Raw genomic sequence first — 21,042 nt, forward strand, 5'->3', positions numbered from 1 at the left:
AAAGGCAAATTTACCCGATCTAAACTTGATGTATACTGACTGTGGACGGGGTGCGGAATGGACGTATTGAGGACTGTTTATGAACGATCTAGGATCGTATTAAAGATATTATGTACACATTCTACCCCGACCATTACCTGTTTTTACGATTTTATAGGAAGTAGAGAGAACTAGTTTGGTGTGACGGGGGCCTAGCTGCTGCTAATTGATGCTCGACCACAGCACGTACGTTCCTAGTAGGATCGAAGTACGGCAATTCCGTTCATAGTACGGCAATCAGTTGGTTTGTAGTATGTCCTCCTCGTTTTAAATACGTTGTCACTCCGTCTGTATTGCAGGGCGGGGGCAATTTTGAACAGGCTCAAAGTTCTAGAGACTCTCCCGCACTAGCCAGTCCGAGCCCGTCTATGAAGTTCTTAAACAGATCGTAAACAGTTGATAATATGTCCAACTCCGTTCGCACACAGTTTGAGCCCATTTTGCAACATTTTACAGAACGTAGTGAGAACTAGTTTCGTGTGATGGGGGCTTTACATTGGACAGATGAGCCAGTAAAATACTTAGGACATCATATCGCACCTGATCTACAGTGTGCTTTAAAGATCGATTGGCAAAATAAATTAGAATAACTGCCAAAACTGCTAGATAACTGGAAAAAAGAAACCTGACTTTATTTGGAAGATTGATTATTATTAAATCACTTGCACTTAGTCAAGTTATAGATTTTATGATTGTTGACACAATACCGTCTATATTTTTTGAAAAAAAAAACTTAATTTTTAAATTTCTTTGGAAAGGTTAAATTAAAAGGGTAAAACGATGTATTGTTACTCAGGATTATTGTGAAGGAGGAAAAGAATGGTCGATGTTAAAAGGCGTATGTTTAGTTTAAGGCTAAAGTGGCTTGGGATGTTTTTAGATAATACAAAAGGAATTTTGGAAAGATATGGGCCAACATTTGTTTGTTTGGGAGGGCTGCATCAACTGCTGAAATGTGCCACAATTTTACATAGAAATATTACATGCATGGTACCTTATAAAAATTACACATCAGTTGAATTCACGAAATGGCCATCTCGATGTTGTTGAATGTCTAGTGAATGAAGGAGTTGATGGGGGACGGCTAGCTCGTGTTTATGCAGGTTTCCCGGATGGGATGCGTGAGCCACTTTAATTTTGTTTAGCTGACGTTGTATTTCCCTCTCTTTCACAGTTAATGCTAGTGTTACGCTTCTTCTTTCTTTTTATTGGACTCTAGGTCTGTGCCTGATTTAGTTATTGCACAGCTCGATAGTCCTCTATTATACTTTGTCCTTTTTGCAATATTCAGTAATGATTGTTATTTGATATTTTAACTAATGTAAATTATTTATGTGTTCGTTACTGCCCGTTTATTATGTATAGACATACTTGATTAAAATGTTATATTGTACCCAAGACAGCTAGCTGTCAGTCTTCGAACTGTTTGTTCTTAGTTTTTGATGTGATTTATTTTATTTCAATAAATCCTATATATATATATATATACCGAGTGAGTCAAAAAAAAAGTTTACACCTAGAAAATTGCTAATTATGTTTAAAATCATCTATGAACAGTAAGTTATTATACATCTTATGAAAGAGTGTTTTATCCCAAATCATTTGGTACCATTTTTGTGTGGTATGTGTTCACGTTTGGACGAACAGGTGGCATTGTTTGTGAGAGTGTAAACATCGACTTGCGCCAAAGTGATGCCTACAGTATGTATTATGTTGGGATTAGCGGAGTGAGAGAATGGATTGAATGTATCAAATGAAATGCATTGCATATGTTTTTTGCAAAGGGCAAAGTCACACCCACCCACACACGCGCGCACAAATGTTCGTTGATATTTGATATTCGATATTTGATATGTGTGGCATGATAAATTTTGTTAGGGATGTTATTTGGATCTGCAAAGACCGAATTAATACCCAAATCCCAATTGTTTTATTCACACATGACATAGGCAACTTTGGCGCAAGTCGATGTTTGCACTCTCGCAAACAATGCCTCCTGTTCATCCAAGCGTGAACACATACCACACAAAAAGGGTACCAAATGATTTGGGATAAAACACTCTTTCATAAGACATATAACAATTAAATGTTCATCGATGATTTTTTTTTTTAATAATTAGCAATTTTCTTGGTGTAAACTTTTTTTTGACTCACACTGTATATATATAAACTACTTTAAACTGGTATAAATATGTATTGTCACTAGTAATGTGAAACGTCATATGCTCTAACATTATAGCTAAAATGGGATCCTATTGCTTAAGAGATATGATTCATCTCGCATATTGCTCCGGTTGTCTCATTTTCGCTCGCTGGACGTATATAGCAGACGACAATCGGCGGATTAGACGACACTTGGTAGTGAATTTGTATGTGAGATTGCTTTGCTAAATATAAATTTACAAACAAAAAAATCCATATCTTTATACTATCATTGATATCTGATGATTAAACAGCTATTAAAATAAACCTACCAAACTACAATGAAATACTTGACTTAAAGTAGGGGAGTTTGATGTGGTGCACAATTGCACCCCGCTGTAAATAATCGAATAGTCCATGGCGATCATGTATATTCATGTTTTACCTTACCTCTGCAAAATGTTTACTTATCTTCGATGGAAAAATTCCGGTAGGGAGTTGGATGAAATGGACATAATGCAGGCGCGGATCCAGGGGGGGGGCCGAGCGGGCCTTGGCCCCCCCCCCCCCCCCCGCAAAAAAAAAAAAAAAAAAAAGAGAGAGAGAGAAGAAAGGAAAAGAAGGGAAAGAGAAAGAGGAGAGAAAGGGAAAGAAAGAAGAAGAAGAAGAAGAATAAAAGAAAAGGGGGAAGAAGGAGATCGGGGGAACCGAAAGGGCCTTTCCTCCCAGGCTGTTGACCCCCCCCCCCCCCCCCCTCCAATCAAAAAAATAAGAGAGAAGGAAGGAAAGGGAAAGAAAAAAGGAAAAGAGGAGATACTGGCGTACTAATGGGGGGGGGGCTTTGGGGAAATCAAATTCAAACGTGGTTTATTTATAATTCCACAACGGTGGATTACAAATAATGCTGAAATGACATAATTTCCGAGATTTGTCCTCACTTTTTAGTAAATTATACGTTTGTATATGTGTTTGTTGGAAAATGACAAATTCCTAAATTTACAGCCAGGCACGAAATATGATTCTTGAGATTCCTACATGTCAGGGCCCGAGGTACGGCAGGGATCGGGAGCCTCGAGCTCCCTCCCCCCCCCCCCCCCACTTTATTTGAAAAAGTATATTAAAGAGAAAAAAAATAGAATGAGCGCAAGAAAGAACGAATAGTTAACTGCCAGTGTTAAAAAATGAGTCATCAAAATATGCTCATCTGACCGTGATTAAATGCCTAAAACCCTTAAGCTTCCGGGGCTCTGCCCCCTGGATTCCACCTAGGGCGCTACGGCAGGCCCTTAGATGCTCATCTGACGGTAATTTAATGCCTAAAACCCCGCTTTTGGGGGGATCCGCCCTCTGGACCCCACGCCAAATAGTGACCTGCCAGTGTCACAAAATAATAGGTATTAAAAAAAAAAGATCATCTGACCTTAATTAAACGCCTAAAACCCCTGAGCTTCCGGAGCCGGACAAGTTATCAAAATGTGTTTATCTGACCGCAGGCGCGTAGCCAGCCAGGGGGGGGGGGGTCCCCCAAATCGGAAGAGGACGTAGAAAGTAAAAGGAGCAGACAAAGAAAATCTTTGAAATTCAGACAAGGATTAAGAGTATAGAGAACGGTACAACGTATCGTCTTCTTTCTCTAATAATTTAATGAAACGTCAAAGCTTCGCGCAGGAGGGGAGGGGGGGGGGGGGACTGAATTCAGACAAGGATTAAGAATCGAGAACGGTACAGTGAATCGTCTTCTTTCTCTTATAATCTTATGAAACGTCAAAGCTTTTGCGCAGGAGGGGGGAACCTGAATTCAGACGAGGATTCAGAGGCGAGAACGGTAATAATAATCTTTTATGAAACGTAAAAGCTTCCTCGTTTTGCGCGAGGTTGGAGGGGGAACTAAATTCCGACGAGGATTATTTTCGAGAACGGTACAACGAATCTTCTTTTTTCTCTATTGATTTAATGAAAATTAAAAGCTTCCGCGCGGGGGGGGGGAACCTGAATTCAGACGAGGATTAAGATTCGAGAACTGTACAGCCAATCGTCTTCTTTCTCTCATAATCTTATAAAACTTAAAAGCTTCCACCCTTCGCGCGGGAGGGGGGGGACCTGAATTCAGACGAGGATTAAGAGTCGAGAACGGTACAACGAATCGTCTTCTTTCTCTAATGATTAAATGAAAAGCTTCCGCGCTTCGCGCGGGAGGGGGGGAAACCTGAATTCTGACGAGGATTAAGAGTCGAGAACCCTACAACGAATCGTATTCTTTCCTTAATAGTTTAATGAAACGTCAAAGCTTCCGCGCTTCGCGCGGGAGGGGAAAAACTAAATTCAGATGAAGATTTTGAGTCGAGAACGGTACAACGAATCGTCTTCTTTCTCTCATAATCTTATGAAACTTAAAAGCTTCCGCGCTTCGCGCGGGAGGAGGAGGGGGGGGGGACCTGAATTCAGACGAGGATTAAGAGTCGAGAACTCTACAACGAATCGTCTTCTTTCTCTCATAATCTTATAAAACTTAAAAGCTTGGGGGGGACCTGAATTCAGACGAGGATTAAGAGTCGAGAACGGTACAACGAATCGTCTTCTTTCTCTAATGATTAAATAAAAAAAGCTTCCGCGCTTCGCGCGGGAGGGGGGGAAACCTGAATTCTGACGAGGATTAAGAGTCGAGAACCCTACAACGAATCGTATTCTTTCCTTAATAGTTTAATGAAACGTCAAAGCTTCCGCGCTTCGCGCGGGAGGGGAAAAACTAAATTCAGATGAAGATTTTGAGTCGAGAACGGTACAACGAATCGTCTTCTTTCTCTCATAATCTTATGAAACTTAAAAGCTTCCGCGCTTCGCGCGGGAGGAGGAGGGGGGGGGAACCTGAATTCAGACGAGGATTAAGAGTCGAGAACGGTACAACGAATCGTCTTCTTTCTCTAATGATTTAATGAAACGTAAAAGCTTCCGCGCTTCGCGCGGGAGGGGGGGGAACCTGAATTCAGACGAGGATTAAGAGTCGAGAACTCTACAACGAATCGTCTTCTTTCTCTCATAATCTTATAAAACTTAAAAGCTTGGGGGGGGGACCTGAATTCAGATGAGGATTAAGAGTCGAGAACTCTACAACGAATCGTCTTCTTTCTCTCATAATCTTATAAAACTTAAAAGCTTGGGGGGGGACCTGAATTCAGATGAGGATTAAGAGTCGAGAACTCTACAACGAATCGTATTATTTTTTTAATAGTTTTAATAAAACTTCAAAGCTTCCGCGCCTCGCGCAGGAGGGGGAGGGAGGGGGGGGGGACTGAATTTAGACGAGGATTAAGAGTCGAGAACGGTACAACGAGTCGTCTTCTTTCTCTAATGATTTAATGAAACGTAAAAGCTTCCGCGCTTCGCTCGTGAGGGGGAACCTGAATTCAGACGAGGATTAAGAGTCGAGAACTCTACAACGAATCGTCTTCTTTCTCTAATAATTTAATAAAACGTAAAATTTTCCGCGCTTTGCGCGGGATGGGGAAAAACTAAATTCAGACGCGGATTAAGAGTCGAGAACGGTACAACGAATCGTCCTCTTTCTTTAATAGTTTAATGAAGCGTCAAAGCTTCCGCGCTTCGCGCAGGAGGGGGAGGGGGGCTGAATTTAGACAAGGATTAAGAGTCGAGAACTCTACAATGAATCGTCTTCTTTCGCTAATAATTTAATAAAACGTAAAAGCTTCCGCGCTTCGCGCAGGACGGGGGGGGGGCTGAATTACGACAAGGATTAAGAGTCGAGAACTCTACAACGAATCGTCTTCTTTCTCTAATAATTTAATAAATCGTAAAATTTTTCGCGCTTTGCGCGGGAGCGGAAAAACTAAATTCAGACGAAGATTTTGAGTCGAGACCGGTACAACGAATCGTCTTCTTTCTCTAATAATTTAATGAAACGTCAAAGCTTCTGCGTTTCGTGGAGGAGGGTGGGGGAAAACTCGCCCCTCTCTGCACCCCCCCCCCCCCCCTCCGCATTACGTCACTGTTGGTCATCGTTACGTACCAATATTTGGCTCGCATAATTTCAAATTTGGGCCCCCCCCCCCTAAGAAATCCTGGATCCGCGCCTGACATAATGAACCGATCAGAACTGATCTATTATAATTCATGCTTCTTACCCTTCGTGTGCTTGACCTAAAACCTTACAATCGCTAGGCAAACTGAGTCCAAAGTTCGACTTGTTTCACATGTGTTTTATAGTCAATGGCGAGCTTGCAACCTATTTTGATCAAATAACGGTGGGTGAACTTTCAAAAGTCAATGGGACATGAGGGTTCCAATGAAAGAGCTAGCCTAGTGATAACGTACGTCGGGGTGGATGTGCTTTTCGTTTAAACAAAAAATGAATTGTTAACGATTTTTTGGGGGGATAAAATTCCATAGGCTAACATGTTAGGCTGCTGACTCTGACGATATGAGGCGTTGTCAATTGAGACTAAACGGAGCTATATGGCCCTGTCTCACAAAGAGTTGATATTAATCGCAATTTATTTGCGATTGATAATTGAAATTGCAACTATGTACATAATAGATAGGAGATTGTAAACTTGCGATTGACTAGAGGACTTGTGATTGATGATATAGATCAATCGCAACTCTTTGTAAGACAGGGCTCTGGAGTATCAACCTGTTTAACAAGGATTTTATTGTGACTATCGTCTATGTGCATTATATACAGTGCGTCTCAGAAAAAACGAAACCGAGAATTATCGATGTTTTATCAAAACTTAATCACAGTTATAAATAATAAATGACACATATTTGTAAAGCTTAGATCCTCCTCTTTCGTTTGGTGCAACTCATATGATGCATATTTCACACATAAGCGATTACACACAATTTGAAGAGAGGAAACCAAAAAGTCCTTTGGCGGGCGGTATCTGAATTTCAAAGAGAAAATAGTATTCTAGAAAGTTCAATTTCTGCTTTTTCATATGACACCTCAATCAGGAAAAATCATTTAGGACTCATAAAGTTCTGTTTGTTTAAATTAATGCTTGCATTTTCATAATTTGATTGAACGAGTTCATTTTCACTGACTGCCTGCCGTAGCAACAAACAGAGTTGGCGAAAGACTTAACTCCGTTTTGTTGACAATCAGCCATGCACAAAGAAGACGGAAGACTTGATGCATGGCTGATCGTATGAGTTGCATCGAAAGAAAGAGGAGGATCTAAGCTTCACACGTATGTGTCATTTATTAATTATAATTGCGATTAAGTTATGATAAAACATCGATAATTCGCGGTTTCGTTTTTTTCTGGAACGCACTGTATACCTGTTCACTTCAAAGTATAAATATTAATCTAGATACTCCTGTATGTATCTGTATACTTCCCAAACAGATGCTTGTAATATTCCGTCTCTGTACGATACAAACGTGTTAAACACTGTATTAATATGCTTGCTATCTGCATGATAGACAGGACGCTGGTTTTAATACCTTACTATGCTGGTTTCACAAGTCATTTTCTACTATCAAGGCTTCAACATAGGTTATGTTCATATAAAAGTCACCAAGTTTGATGTATTCGTTTTGTCAGATAATAGATGTTTCTGAATCTGAATAAAGTGTTTAGAAAGTAGGCCCTACATGTATAGATGAATACATGGTTAATCCATACAAATTACCTAAAATAATGATTTGTGTACAGCAAGAATATATAAAGTCAACCTCATCGACCCGAATTCACATAGGAGGTTTTTCGACAAACCTAGGTTTATGTGCGTCATATAACGCGTTTCGACACGTTTCAAACAAAGGTTTGTAGTCGACAAACCTCCTTTGTGGATTCAGACCATCATATTTATATGGTATTCCATGGGTCAAAAGATTAAGGAGTAAGAAGAAAAGAAAGAATAGAATAAAACCACTCGCAAGAAACCCAAATTAGACAAATTATGCAAGCGCATATGCGTGAGTCAAGTAGTCTACTTACACGTCACTTTTCAGGGTGTATCTTTACTTTCCAGAAGTAATATTTGAAGGTCATAGTTTGAATGAAATAAAGCAACGTAAAACCCTTAGCATGCAGAGCACAATACTTGTTTATGATTGGAACACTTTAAGCATTAATCAGTAAGCTGCATGTATTTCTCCATGAAAATAACGTATACAATGCACGTATGAAGGAGGATTGTGGTTTAGGCAGAGTGGAATTTTTGTGCATATGTGACCCGGCACCACAAAACCAACAAAAAGTCGCAACCAGCGATTCTCCGTAATCAGCTAAAATGTCAATTTAGGTGAAAAAAATAGATTTTTGTTTTTTTGCATTTTCTGAAAGAGTGGTCTTTTCTGTACCTAGTATCAAAATTTGGAAGTCTAAAACATAGTAGAAGATGTGTTTTAAACGGTTTTTCTAGACCAGTTTTTTTCGCACAGCCTTCGGTCTCTTCCAAAATTTGATCACTTTTCCCGAGCGAAATTATCGTAGTCCGGAAATGGTCGGTCGTTGCTAACGGGTCGTGCTACGCGGGCTGTGATTGGTCCGTTATAGCAATCAGTGCGGCGCGCCATTTTGTTTGTATCCGCCTTCACATCCGAGTTCCAGATTTGCGTCCGTCTTATATTCTCCGTTAACGACTTCGAGTAGCTTGATTGTACATCACATATCCAGAATTTGTTGATCAAGAGTAAGAACATTATTATATTTTATACATTTGAGAGTGACAAGTTGCGAAAAAGTCTACAACGTCGTTACAATGCCAGGTTTTGTACGTGAGCAGAGCCGTGGGATGGTACCGGGGTGCACCAACGCAGATGCCCTGGTAGCTCGGGTGGTCAACGAAGCGATGATGCGGGGGCTAGCTGCGGGGGATCAGGCCAACCTTACAGCTTTGCTTACTGAACACTTCGGGCAAGACAGCGACGAGAGAATTCCTGATAATGACGAGGACATGTTATACGATGAGACTGACGACGAAATGGACATTGGAGAAGAGGGAGAGGAGGATATGGAACTGGATGAAGGTGAAGATGATGATTTTCAGCTTGTTGTCCCTAATTTGGCTGGAGAAGTGTTAGAAAGAGTTGGGACTGACGATTGGTCTTCGGAAGCAAACGGTGAAGAACTTCTTCGTGTTTATCATGGGGCGAGTGAGCGCGACAATCCAGTGCGGTGAGACTACCCAATGCTCTAAGAGAGCCGGACAAAAGGATAGACAGAGGGCAAGAGTCAGCTACATGGTAGAGGGGAAGCGTGTGTGCAGGGAGACCTTCATGTTTCTACACAGGTAAGTGCATTCTGTTGAATAGAAGCCTTTTGTTAACATGCTTTGCTTAAATATGCAACACCTTTACTCAAATGATTACTAACCAAAAATTTCACAAATCAATGTTGAATTCAATATTACTTTTAATAAAAAACTTTGCAAGGACTTGCCAGTTCGTATCCAAGCCGTGCACATTTGGACATGATTTTTTACACCTAAAATGCTATTGGCTAGAAGTAGATTATCATTTAATTTCTTATTGGAGGAATCATAAAATGGGCAGAGCATGAGAAAAGATATTATGAAATTTAACATGGTTTAATTACTGCCCCAGTTATTCCCGCAAACTTGATTTCCTGTATTTTACAATAATAGAAACCTTTTGATTTAGCATCAATTTGATTTGCCATTAATTGTGGTTCTGTTTTGTTTTATATGAAATGAACTGTCTATTTTGATCTTAAAAAATTAGTTATCTGGATAATGAAATGCGGTTGTTGATTCATTGAACCATGAAATCTTATAATTTCTTTATTTTCCTCTCTTATCTCACAGTGTTGGTAACACCCAGCTTCGGAATATCACCAAAAGCTACCTACAGAAAGGGGTCGTCCCTCCATCTAAGGCATCAGGTGGCATCAAGGCGAACAAAGCAGCTCTTTGCAGCGATGACATCAACAGAGTTGTGACGTTTATCACAAACTTCGCAGACACCCAAGGCCTCGTCATTCCAGGGCGCATCAGTGGCGTCAAGAGCTCCGATCCCCGTATAAGACTTCTCCCGACCAATCAGACGAAGGCGTCTGTCTGGAGAAGCTATGAGACGGAACTTGCCTCCAAGAATGATCAGCGTGTGGCAAAAGGTATTGTATTGTATAATTGTAAAGAAAAGTAGGCCTATATTTCCTGTTTATGATAATAACAATATAACAATCAGCATGTAGCAAAAATTATTGAATTGTTTAATTGTAAAGAAAAGTAGGCCTGTATTTCCTTTTATGATATAACAGCAACAAAGGTTGATAAAAAATTTGGGCTTCTAGATAGCAGGACACTTCAATAATTTATTAAGACAAGGGAAATCTGTTACTCATCTGTCTAAAGTGGTAAGCAATGTGCAGTTGATATGAAAAAGTTGTTCTCAGTAATAAATTTCATAACATGTATTAAGAAGTTGATGTTTCGAGTTTGCTCAATTTTATTTTCTACTCTTTCTCCCTTTATTACAGGACTTCCTCCTCATAGAAGTGCAAAGCAGACAACATTTCTTAATGTTTGGAGGAGATACTGCCCCTTTGTGATCACATCTCGCCCCAAAATTGACCTGTGCTGGCAGTGCCAGAAGAACAACTCTGCAGTGTACCAGAGCGCCAACCTAACTGAGGAAGACAAGCTCGGCCGTATCCAGACCCAGACAGAACACCTTGCCCATGTTGCTGTTGAGAGGAACCTATACCGGGACATGGTTCTTGACTCCCAAGCTGCCGTCAAGGAAGGGAGAGATGGGGAGGAAATGCACTACTCCTTTGACTATGCTCAACAGATGCATTTTCCCACCGATCCTGATCAGCCTGGCCCCATGTATTTCCTATGCCCAAGGAAATGCGGTTTGTTTGGAGTGACATGTGATGGTACAAACAAGCAAGTTAACTACCTCATCGATGAAGGGATGACTTCAAGCAAAGGTTCCAACTCTGTAATAAGTTATCTTCACGACTACTTCGATCAGTTTGGGAGGGGTGAGCGAGTGCTGCAGTTGCACTGTGATAACTGTGGAGGACAGAACAAGAACAAATTGCTCATGTGGTATCTCGCCTGGAGAACTCTGTATGGTTTGCACGACGAGATTGGTGTTCATTTCATGGTATCCGGACACACAAAGTTTTCACCCGATCGTGCATTTGGCCTCGTGAAACACCGATACAAGAGGACCTTCGTCAGCAGCCTGCAGGACATCAGTGACGTTGTAGAGGAGAGCTCTGTCAACGGACACAACATTCCTCGACTTGTGGGACTGGAGGATGGTACAGTTATCGTACCAAGCTACGACTGGCAGAGCTTTCTTGCACCGTTCTTCTTCCCTCTCGCTGGCATCAAGAAGTACCATCACATCAGGTAAGATAGAAGATCAGTCAATACGAACAAATTTCTTTTTAAATGTATGTTTAAACCACAAGCATGTTGTGAATAAAATTTCCTGCCCTAGCAACATGCACTTTCTCTTCTCTCATTCGTTCTCTTTGCCTCTCACCTTTGATCTATCTAGCCTGTTCAACTCATTGGTTTCTCTCATCACATGACTTTCCCCTGATTGGTTTATTTTGTTATGATGCCTGATTTGTACTTAGAGACATGTTATAATTTTGAATAATAAAGTGAAATTTGTTCCGTCCTTCTTCGATTGAGGTTGTCTTATCTACTGTCCTGAGTTACTTGAGTTTTGTTGGAGAGTTTAGATTGTTTTTGATGCAGCATGTTTGATGATTGATTTTGGTTAGCTAGAATATCCCTCGGTTTAATAAACACGTTACAATATGTTATTACCCTCCTTGTATTCGCTATGATGTATAGGTGGGCTCTTTGTTAAATAGATAGTTGAGTTCTGTTGCAGAAGGCGCTATACCAAAATATGTTTTTGTGAGATAATGGAAAAACTGAGTTTCAAATTTGAAAGAACATACAATTCAAACGACGAAATCATCTTTGTTTGATCAAAATCGGTTCAAAGACGGCTGAAATATCCATATGTATTACGACGTCTACTATTTGTGTACCACCACAAATATTCGAGAATTTGAAAAAACGAAATAGCGCCTTTTATGTTGTATTTCAGACAATGCCGATGTTGGATTTGTTGTTGTTGGCTTTGTCGTGTTGGTTTATATTACGCACAGCCGGCCCATGTATTGTTTAATTGACGGTCATCATTATTTTTTGGAAAATGGAGCTGAATTGGTATGATCGCATTGGCTGCATTTTACACATTATGGGGTCTAAAAGTACCTTCATAACAATTTAGGTCCCGAAAAAAGGCACTAGAAATGTCATAGATAAGAATAAGAGCAATAAGCATGCACTTTGAAGGCATTTGCGGTTTGAAAACAAAACTCGGCTATCCCTTTAACAAGGTTCGAAGTCAATATTTAGTTGAAACAAAGGTTTTTTTTAAATCATGAGTTCGATACAAAACAAAACTGACCAATAAATACAAGATTCTTTACTCATATGATCTTATTTATTTTGTTCTGGGTTATATCACTCTCTTTTATAAAAGCTGCCCCTTTCAATAAAGATTAGTAATAGTAGTAATAGTAATAATCGTAGTAATACACTCAAAAACAAAAGCTGAAATTGGATACTATTTATGGTTAAGATTTTCAAATAACTGCCGTCGGTAGAGAACTAAATGTTCATAAATATTACATAATAATAATAATATTACATAATAATAATATTACATAATAATAATAATATTACATAATAATAATAATAATAATATTACATTTGTAAAGCGCCTTTTCATTAGATACAAGGCACAAAAACAGAAAAAAATACTAACAGACAAAAATAAACATCATACGAAGCTTACATTAATTATAAACCGAGAAGAACAAATTAGAAAAACACTACTAAAAAGAAATAATAATAATAATACATTTATAGAGCGCAGAAACTATCCAACATTAAGTGTGAGAGTATGGCAATTCTTAAGCAGACGGGGGGAGGAGTTCCGGGGTTTTGGGAGCAATAACGAAAACTGTTTACTGGTAGAGGGACGTTAAATGTTTTAGTACTGACTGATCGTGTATTACACTTGCACGTGTGCGAACGGAATAGATCACCTGGGTATGCTTTAGCCTGATTAGAGACTGCAAGATTTGCACGTCGACTTAGTGGACCGCTACGTGTGACATCCTTTAAAGGCACTGGCATTGCCTTAAAAGACATCACAGCCTTAAAAAGACGTGGAAGTGCCTTAAAAGGACGTGACAGTGCCTTAAAAGGACATCACAGTTCCTTAAAAGGACATCACAGCTAGTGCCGAAATCACAGTGCCTTAAAAGGACATCACAGCTAGTGCCTTAAAAGGAAATCACAGTTCCTTAAAAGGACATCACAGCTAGTGCCGAAATCACAGTGCCTTAAAAGGACATCACAGCTAGTGCCTTAAAAGGAAATCACAGTTCCTTAAAAGGACATCACAGCTAGTGCATTAAAAGGAAATCACAGTGCCTTAAAAGGACATCACAGCTAGTGCCTTAAAAGGAAATCACAGTTCCTTAAAAGGACATCACAGCTAATGCCGAAATCACAGTGCCTTAAAAGGACATCACAGCTAGTGCATTAAAAGGAAATCACAGTGCCTTAAAAGGACATCACAGCTAGTGCATTAAAAGGAAATCACAGTGCCTTAAAAGGACATCACAGCTAGTGCATTAAAAGGAAATCACAGTGCCTTAAAAGGACATCACAGCTAGTGCATTAAAAGGAAATTACAGTGCCTTAAAAGGACGTGACACGTACAGCAGTCCAATATGTCGATGTGCAAATCTAACTGTCCCTATTAGGCCTAAAAAAAAAACTTGTTGTATTGCCCTTTGCGTGCCAAAACATGGGTCGGTCGGTCGGAATTTTTTTTGTTGTCGCCCTCTTTGGGCCGATATTTTTCAGTTTTTAATGTCTTTTTTTCCTTTTTTTCCCCGCCCTCTTTTGGCTGATATTTCTCTGTTTTTAATGCTGTAATCATCTTTTTCACCTCATAATAATCCATGGTTTGCAATGTTATGTTGATCGAGATGTTTACGCTAGTAGGATTTTGAATTACTAGGGCAGAAGACGAGTGAGAATTTGAGAACGATTTGATTTGATGCATTTATATCCCATTTATCCCAACAGACAAAATACTTGTTTTTTTATTCATTAATAATATTTAAAAAATCTAAAAAACGGTTTACAAAAAAAAACTTTTTTTAAATGCCGACCGAAGATTTTCAGATCTTTGGGTCGTTCGCAAAGGGCAATACAACCAGTTTTTATTTTAGGCCTTATTGAAACACTTGTAAATGAGAGGGTCTTCTGTATGATACGATCAAGAACGCGCAGCGAGTGAAGATTAGTGATGGGAGGCGAGACGTTTACTCTCTTTTGTTTCCAATGAATGAGCCGTGGTGCTTTATGTTGGGGGAGCTGAAGGGGGTTAAGATCATAAGCGATATACCATATAGAAATGAATTACACTAATCTACGCGAGACTTAACAAGAGATCTTGAAACTACATTGAAGAATCTTTGTATATACGAACTTCCTTGTTCTACTGAGGTTACGTAAATAGAAATTAACATATTTTGATACATTTAAAACATAGTTTGACATATTCATATGCTTGTCAAAGCTAATACCTACATTTAAAACATGATTAACATATTCATATGCCTGTCAAAGCTTACACCTACATTTAAAACATAATTTGACATATTCATATGCGTGTCAAAGCTAACACCTACATTTAAAACATAATTTGACATATTCATATGCGTGTCAAAGCTAACACCTACATTTAAAACATAATTTGACAAATTCATATGCTTGTCAAAGTTAACACCTACATTTAAAACATAATTTGACAAATTCATATGCTTGTCAAAGCTAACACCTACATTTAAAACATAATTTGACATATTCATAATCAAAGCTAACACCTACATTTAAAACATGATTTGACATATTCATATGCTTGTCAAAGCTAACACCTACATTTAAAACATAATTTGACATATTCATAATCAAAGCTAACACCTACATTTAAAACATAATTTGACATATTCATAATCAAAGCTAACACCTACATTTAAAACATGATTTGACATAATCATATGCTTGTCAAAGCTAACACCTACATTTAAAACATATTCATATGCTTGTCAAAGCTAACACCTAATATGCGAAGAGATTGTGAAGGTGAAATGATGATATGATCGTTAATCTTAAGATGGACATGATGTAACTGTTGATGGTACTTTTGAGATGCCGCAATCATGAATTCTGTCTTGTCCTGATTAAGGTTCAGTGTATTAGCCAACATCTATGACTGAACATCAGACATACACTGTTGTAGTTTGCGCAGTGTATTGTTGATGGTTTGGGGAACCTTCGGATTACATGCGCAGTGTATCTGGATGTAGTCGGCGTAAATATGGTTTAAGAAATAGTATTTATGTAAGATATCTACCACTGGCTGAATGTAAATGTTAAAGCAATGAGGGCCGACCACAGAGCCTTGGGGACGCCATATTCTTGACAAATTTGTGTTATTGTAGTATAATTTATTAACAGTTTATATGAAAGATGTTAACGATATGAAGTGTCCCCCTTTGTATGTTCGAATAAAACGACTTTGTGGGAAGTCCTGTTTCGATTTCAAATCAATGATCGATAAAGATGGAGAATATTTTCCAAACCATGGCCCTTTTTGGAGCTGATGTTTTTTCTCACTACTCATTTCCTTCGCAGGATTCAGCAATAGGAACTCGCTGATAGTAAGTGTTATCGGATGAGATACGAACAAGCTTGACCACACCCATCAGGATTGCCATAGCAACCAATGTTGCTATCATTCCAAGGAGGAGCATCGCAAGAGGGTTGTAGGAAGCCAAATCTGTGGATATTGGAAAATATAAAATATGGTAGAACAATCGGATGTGGATTAGATATATTCACAAGCGTATCCATGGAAACAGGGAACGACCCTCCTTCCCGTCCCCCTCCTCCCCGTCCCCTCCACCTTTAAGTAGAAAATAGAAAAGAGCATCTGCTAATGGCATATTTTAAGTTATTGCAATCCTTATTGTGTCCTGTAAAGAATTATCATAACTGAGTGTGCTAAGCTATCTATGAGGAAAATGTTACAATTTCAGATTTTTTAAATGGTTGTTGTTCCAAAATAGTACATACCATTAGTAGCCATATCGCTGGTTGAGCGACCGATGTGGATCGGACCATTACTGATGGTGTGAGTGGACATAACGGACGAAGATCGACGTTTGCGGCCGGGAGGTGGAGATTCTGAGGGGCATCCTGCGTCTCGAAACTTTTGAGCCTTCGCGGCACCACATACCTTCACTGAACAATGAATGTACACCTGAGAAAAATAAAATATGATGATGCATGCATTACAATAGATTTTTTGATACTGTCTAAACATCCAAACAAATGTGCTGTTAAAGTTTTCCTAAAATTACGCTTCAAAATTATCAAGAAGTGCCTCAAAAAAAGTAAAAATATTTGAGTGACCGGTTTTACCATACTCGTTTTCCCCAATAGACTGTAGTCTTAAGAAAACCGTTTAGCAAACGGTTTTCAAAATGTGTAACTCCAATCATAAATATCTTGATAATCAAATATGCGATCGGCTTGTACAAGTCATGGGGTTCCTGATTGACCTAAAGTTTATAATTATGATTGCAGCATGAGCTGATTCCAGGATTTTTTTTCAGAGTCTGAGACAAAGTTACCGGATCCCTTTAAAGGGATAGTTGAGTTCTTGTTTCAGACCGCAAATGCCTTCAAAGGGCATGGTTATTGCTCTTATTCTTATTTTTGACATTTCTAGTGCCCTTTCAGGACCTAAAATTGCTATGAAGGTATTTTTAGATCCAACATGTGTGAAATCTAGCCAATACGATCATACCAATAATAACAATACATGGGCCGGCTCGCTGTGCGTATTATAACAAATACGAAAAAGCCAAAAAAGCCAACATCGGCATTGGCTGGAATAAAACGTATAATGTGCTATTTCGTTTTTTCAACAGCTGGTTCAAATTATCTGATATTTGTGGTGGTCCACAAATATTAGAAATGGATATTTCAGCCGTTTTTTAACCGATTTTGATCAAACAAAGATGATCTTGTCATTTAAATTGTATATATGTTCTTTCAAATTTGACACTCAAGTTTTTCATTATCTCACAAAAAAATATTTTGTGTAACGCCCTCTGCAACAGAACTCAACTATCCCTTTAGGTTGGTTTTAATAGAAGCAGAAAAATCGAGAGAAATGGGTCAGTGAAAGTTTTAACTAAAAAAACGATTAAAGATAAGAAAGTTATGAATTTACGAAGAAGCATTCAACAAAAAATTGGCTTCTCTTTGATGTATCTTGTGAGGTCCATGTAATAAACGTCAAGAATCTAAATTTATCTTCAGAAATTTCAAACCATACATTCGCCCTGAATATGATTATTACAAATATGCTTTTTTATCAAACCCCATTATGAAACATATCTATTCCGTCATCAATAAATAAGAAAATGAAAGTTTATGTCTATGTATAGAGCAAAATGGAGAAGAGCTCGCGGCAAGGTACCTTACAATTCGTGTTTCACTAAAGGCAACATCATGTTGCTATAACTTTCCTATTTCTAACCGGATATTGCTCAAAATTTGTTACTCTCATTTTCTGCTGTTATTAAAAAAAATTTAAAGGGCTTAAAAAAAGTCTTTAATAAAATGACGTGAAATGTAATACGATTCAAGTTCCTGTATCTTGTACCATAGAGCTCAGTGAAAGTGTTCAAGACCTGGCTTGCACGATGTCACCATTCATTTACACGTAGGTAATTACTGAACCCAAAGAGACAGGGCAGAGATGACTTAACTGTGGGCCGAGATTCTACAATTTATCTTTCTTGCGATATACTCATGTAATGGGAAAACACAATTCTAATAAAATTAGGTGTATAAGTTCATGCCATCTAAATATTTTACCTCAGTGTAATCTCCAACGAAGGCAAATGCCTTAAAAGAAAAGCCTTCTCGATTCAATCCAGGTAGATGTTTCATATTAACTGTGTCCTCATCTGGGCAACTGTTGAACCAATTGAAACAATGTACTCTAGTTAGGAGTCAGATCCGTGAGAGAACGGCTAGGGAGTCATGCAATTTCGTTATGAAAGAAGAAGAATATTAGTAATAATAATAATGATAATAATAACAATAATAATGGTTTTGATTACAGTACTCATAACGATAACATGGCTTATTTCGTTCCATCGGTTCTTTGCGTCTTCGGTTTACTTAAAAGTCTCGTGAAAAATCCAGTCGTGATTCCCCAAGGGTCAGGTATAACATTTGTGAAAAACTTCCCTCTTATAAAGCCACACTGTACTACTGGTAGCTACTTGCTCCCTCTATATAGAAAACTTCCCCAATCGGTGCCTGTTGGTCCCCCATGTTCTTTTTTTCTTATGTTAATTGAGAGCTGAGTTAATGAGATAGCCACCTGTCAATGAACTCTGGCTGAACCTGTACAGCTCGCCTTTAACGCCAAAGTGTTGGCTCCAGTTTACCATACACTTTCTGATAAACCTACAACAAATCTGAGAAAACTCATGTATCGGCCTAACGCTTTTAAAACAAGATATATGCATTCATTAAAAAAGGCTAGCGATCAAAATCTCGTTTTTGATGATATCCTTTCAAAAATGTGTTGCTCTTATTTTCATTTGTTTGGCAATCAGTCAGGACTAAATATTGTTGCCACTAATATTCATTGTACTATTTTGTATTCTGTATCCGTATCTCAAAGAGCATCTCTGAAAGCTTCTGATTATTTGCATTCAAATTACCTGACCATTGGGGGATATCTTCACAAAATATCGTTTAATCCGACAACATGAAGCACACGACTTTTCGTAATTTTGAGGTTACTTTTTAAGAAAGATTGTAGAACCCGACAGCCCGACCCGACTTGAACACCAGACGGAACGAAGTAAGCCGAGAAGCCTCATCAGCATCAATGCCAATTTTTCTGAGGGCCTTCAAATTATTATTAACCAAGCAGTAAACCAGTTACCGAATAACACCTGGGTGGAGAATGGCAAATGTGGATTAATGTCTTGCCAAAAGACCTAAGCGCCAGACTTGTATTGGAACCTCTAACCTTTGGATTAAGAGTCAAGTGAATGAACCACTATCCCATCACTATATGATATATATTTCTTGAGGCTCATGAAAAGTTCTACTAACCCTGAAGAAATTAGAGAGTAAAGTAGGTTGGCAGCCGAGTCTTCAGTGGTTGTCGCCCAGCAGCGATCAATAAACAAACCAATACCTGGTACAGACTCAAGGCCCACACCAAAGTAAAGGTCATCTCCTTTCCAGACAACGGAAGTGGTTTCGGATTGTGTTTTATTAAAAGAATCTGTCTGGAACCTTTCCAGTCTCAAATTGAAGTCACCAGAGCCCTTGTCACTAAATGCTACCTCACCAAGCTGTGGTTTGAAGGACCCACTTATGACTTCCTCTTTCTTGAGGCAACATTCAACCCGAACCTGCATGTGATATTCACGGGTGATTATGGTACTGTCTTCCGAACCAGGCTTGGCGTAAGTTATTACGTTGATGAAGGTTATAGTTGTGTTATCTTCCTGTAATGACAGCAAGTAATATCAAATTAATGAATGTTACGAAAACAACAAATGAAACCCAGTATCCAGTTTGATTTTTGTCAAAGACTGATGTATACATTGTAATGTATAACACTTTCTTTTTGCGATTTTAAGATGACGCTGAGGTTAATGTTGTATCTCTCTCTGTCCTGTAATGGCATTACTGAATATGAACATGAATCAGTGACACATGGAGTTACTGTTCGGGCTATATCACCGGTTATATCTCCAATGCTGAGTTATATAAAGAATTACTTCCCATTACAATAATAAATTATACCATCATGATCTAATCATCTAATCACCCATACCAAAATACTGGTGTTAAATTTTGTTGTAATTATTGGTGTCCGGAGGCTTTGGGACAGAAGCCCCTCTCACGCCCCCCCCCCCCCCCCCAAGTAAAGGAAAGACGAATGCTCCTAAGAGACCAACGATTTATAAAGTGAATAAATTGAGAGTCGCGCTCTGTCCTTCAAGACATGATAGGCAGTTTCGTTGAATTATGGTCATAACTCAGAGCGGCGACCGATCGATTTGTGGCCTGCTCGGCAAAAACAAGCAGTGCCCAGGCGGCTGCCGCTCGGTGGCCGGACGAAGTTGGCTATAAACTCGCCGCCCGGCCGCCGAGCAGGCTACTCTTGGGGATGTGACCATAGCTTTACTGACCATCCGGGAGACGTGAAACAACGTTGTATAATGCGTATCAAATGACAAGTACATGTATATGTTAGGATAACAATATAGATAGCTTGAGACAGAAGTGAAACCCAAGTTTCTCCAAATTTCAAAACCAATTATGAATTGCGTTCTATGCCAGATGATGAAGAATAAAAAATGTAGATTTATTACATAGGACCTAAAATTAATATGCCTCTTACTCAAAACGAAGGATTTTAAATATGCTTCTAGTTGTCGTTCTATAGAATTAGCATAATGCGAGTAAATCATGTAAATTATATAAAATAAAAACGTATATCATTGATAATAACTCACTTTTACATTCGTATCTGCCCATAATATCAATGTTTCATGTGATATGAAAATGGACAAAATACATTGTTGACTTCTTTGTGCAGCAAATTCACTTTCTTAATTGATTTTAATATCAAGTGCCGTCGTAGCGGAATAAGATTTCAAAAAACATTATCACCGTCTTATGATATTTCCTAAGTTT

The 21,042-nt window shown here is 38.7% G+C and overlaps 1 protein-coding gene and 1 long non-coding RNA gene across 2 annotated transcripts; one reads left to right on the forward strand and one right to left on the reverse strand.

Annotated features, from left to right (window-relative positions):
* The first annotated feature begins 9,338 nt into the window (after window positions 1-9,338).
* On the forward strand, window positions 9,339-16,737 carry LOC115920747. Its single transcript, XM_030977315.1, has 4 exons — window positions 9,339-9,438; window positions 9,973-10,280; window positions 10,647-11,532; window positions 15,928-16,737. The coding sequence occupies exons 1-4, from the start codon at window positions 9,389-9,391 to the stop codon at window positions 15,938-15,940; spliced, it is 1,257 nt and encodes a 418-aa protein (XP_030833175.1). The 5' UTR covers window positions 9,339-9,388; the 3' UTR covers window positions 15,941-16,737.
* LOC115918407 lies at window positions 16,485-19,508 on the reverse strand. Its single transcript, XR_004062517.1, has 3 exons — window positions 19,444-19,508; window positions 18,184-18,283; window positions 16,485-16,555 (listed from the first exon to the last, which is right to left on the reverse strand). It is a non-coding gene; the product is annotated as an uncharacterized LOC115918407 (long non-coding RNA).
* Window positions 19,509-21,042: the final 1,534 nt, after the last annotated feature.

The sequence above is a fragment of the Strongylocentrotus purpuratus genome, unplaced genomic scaffold (assembly GCF_000002235.5).
Source record: "Strongylocentrotus purpuratus isolate Spur 01 unplaced genomic scaffold, Spur_5.0 spur5_scaffold_1, whole genome shotgun sequence".
In the NCBI taxonomy this organism is placed as follows: Eukaryota; Metazoa; Echinodermata; class Echinoidea; order Camarodonta; family Strongylocentrotidae; genus Strongylocentrotus; species Strongylocentrotus purpuratus.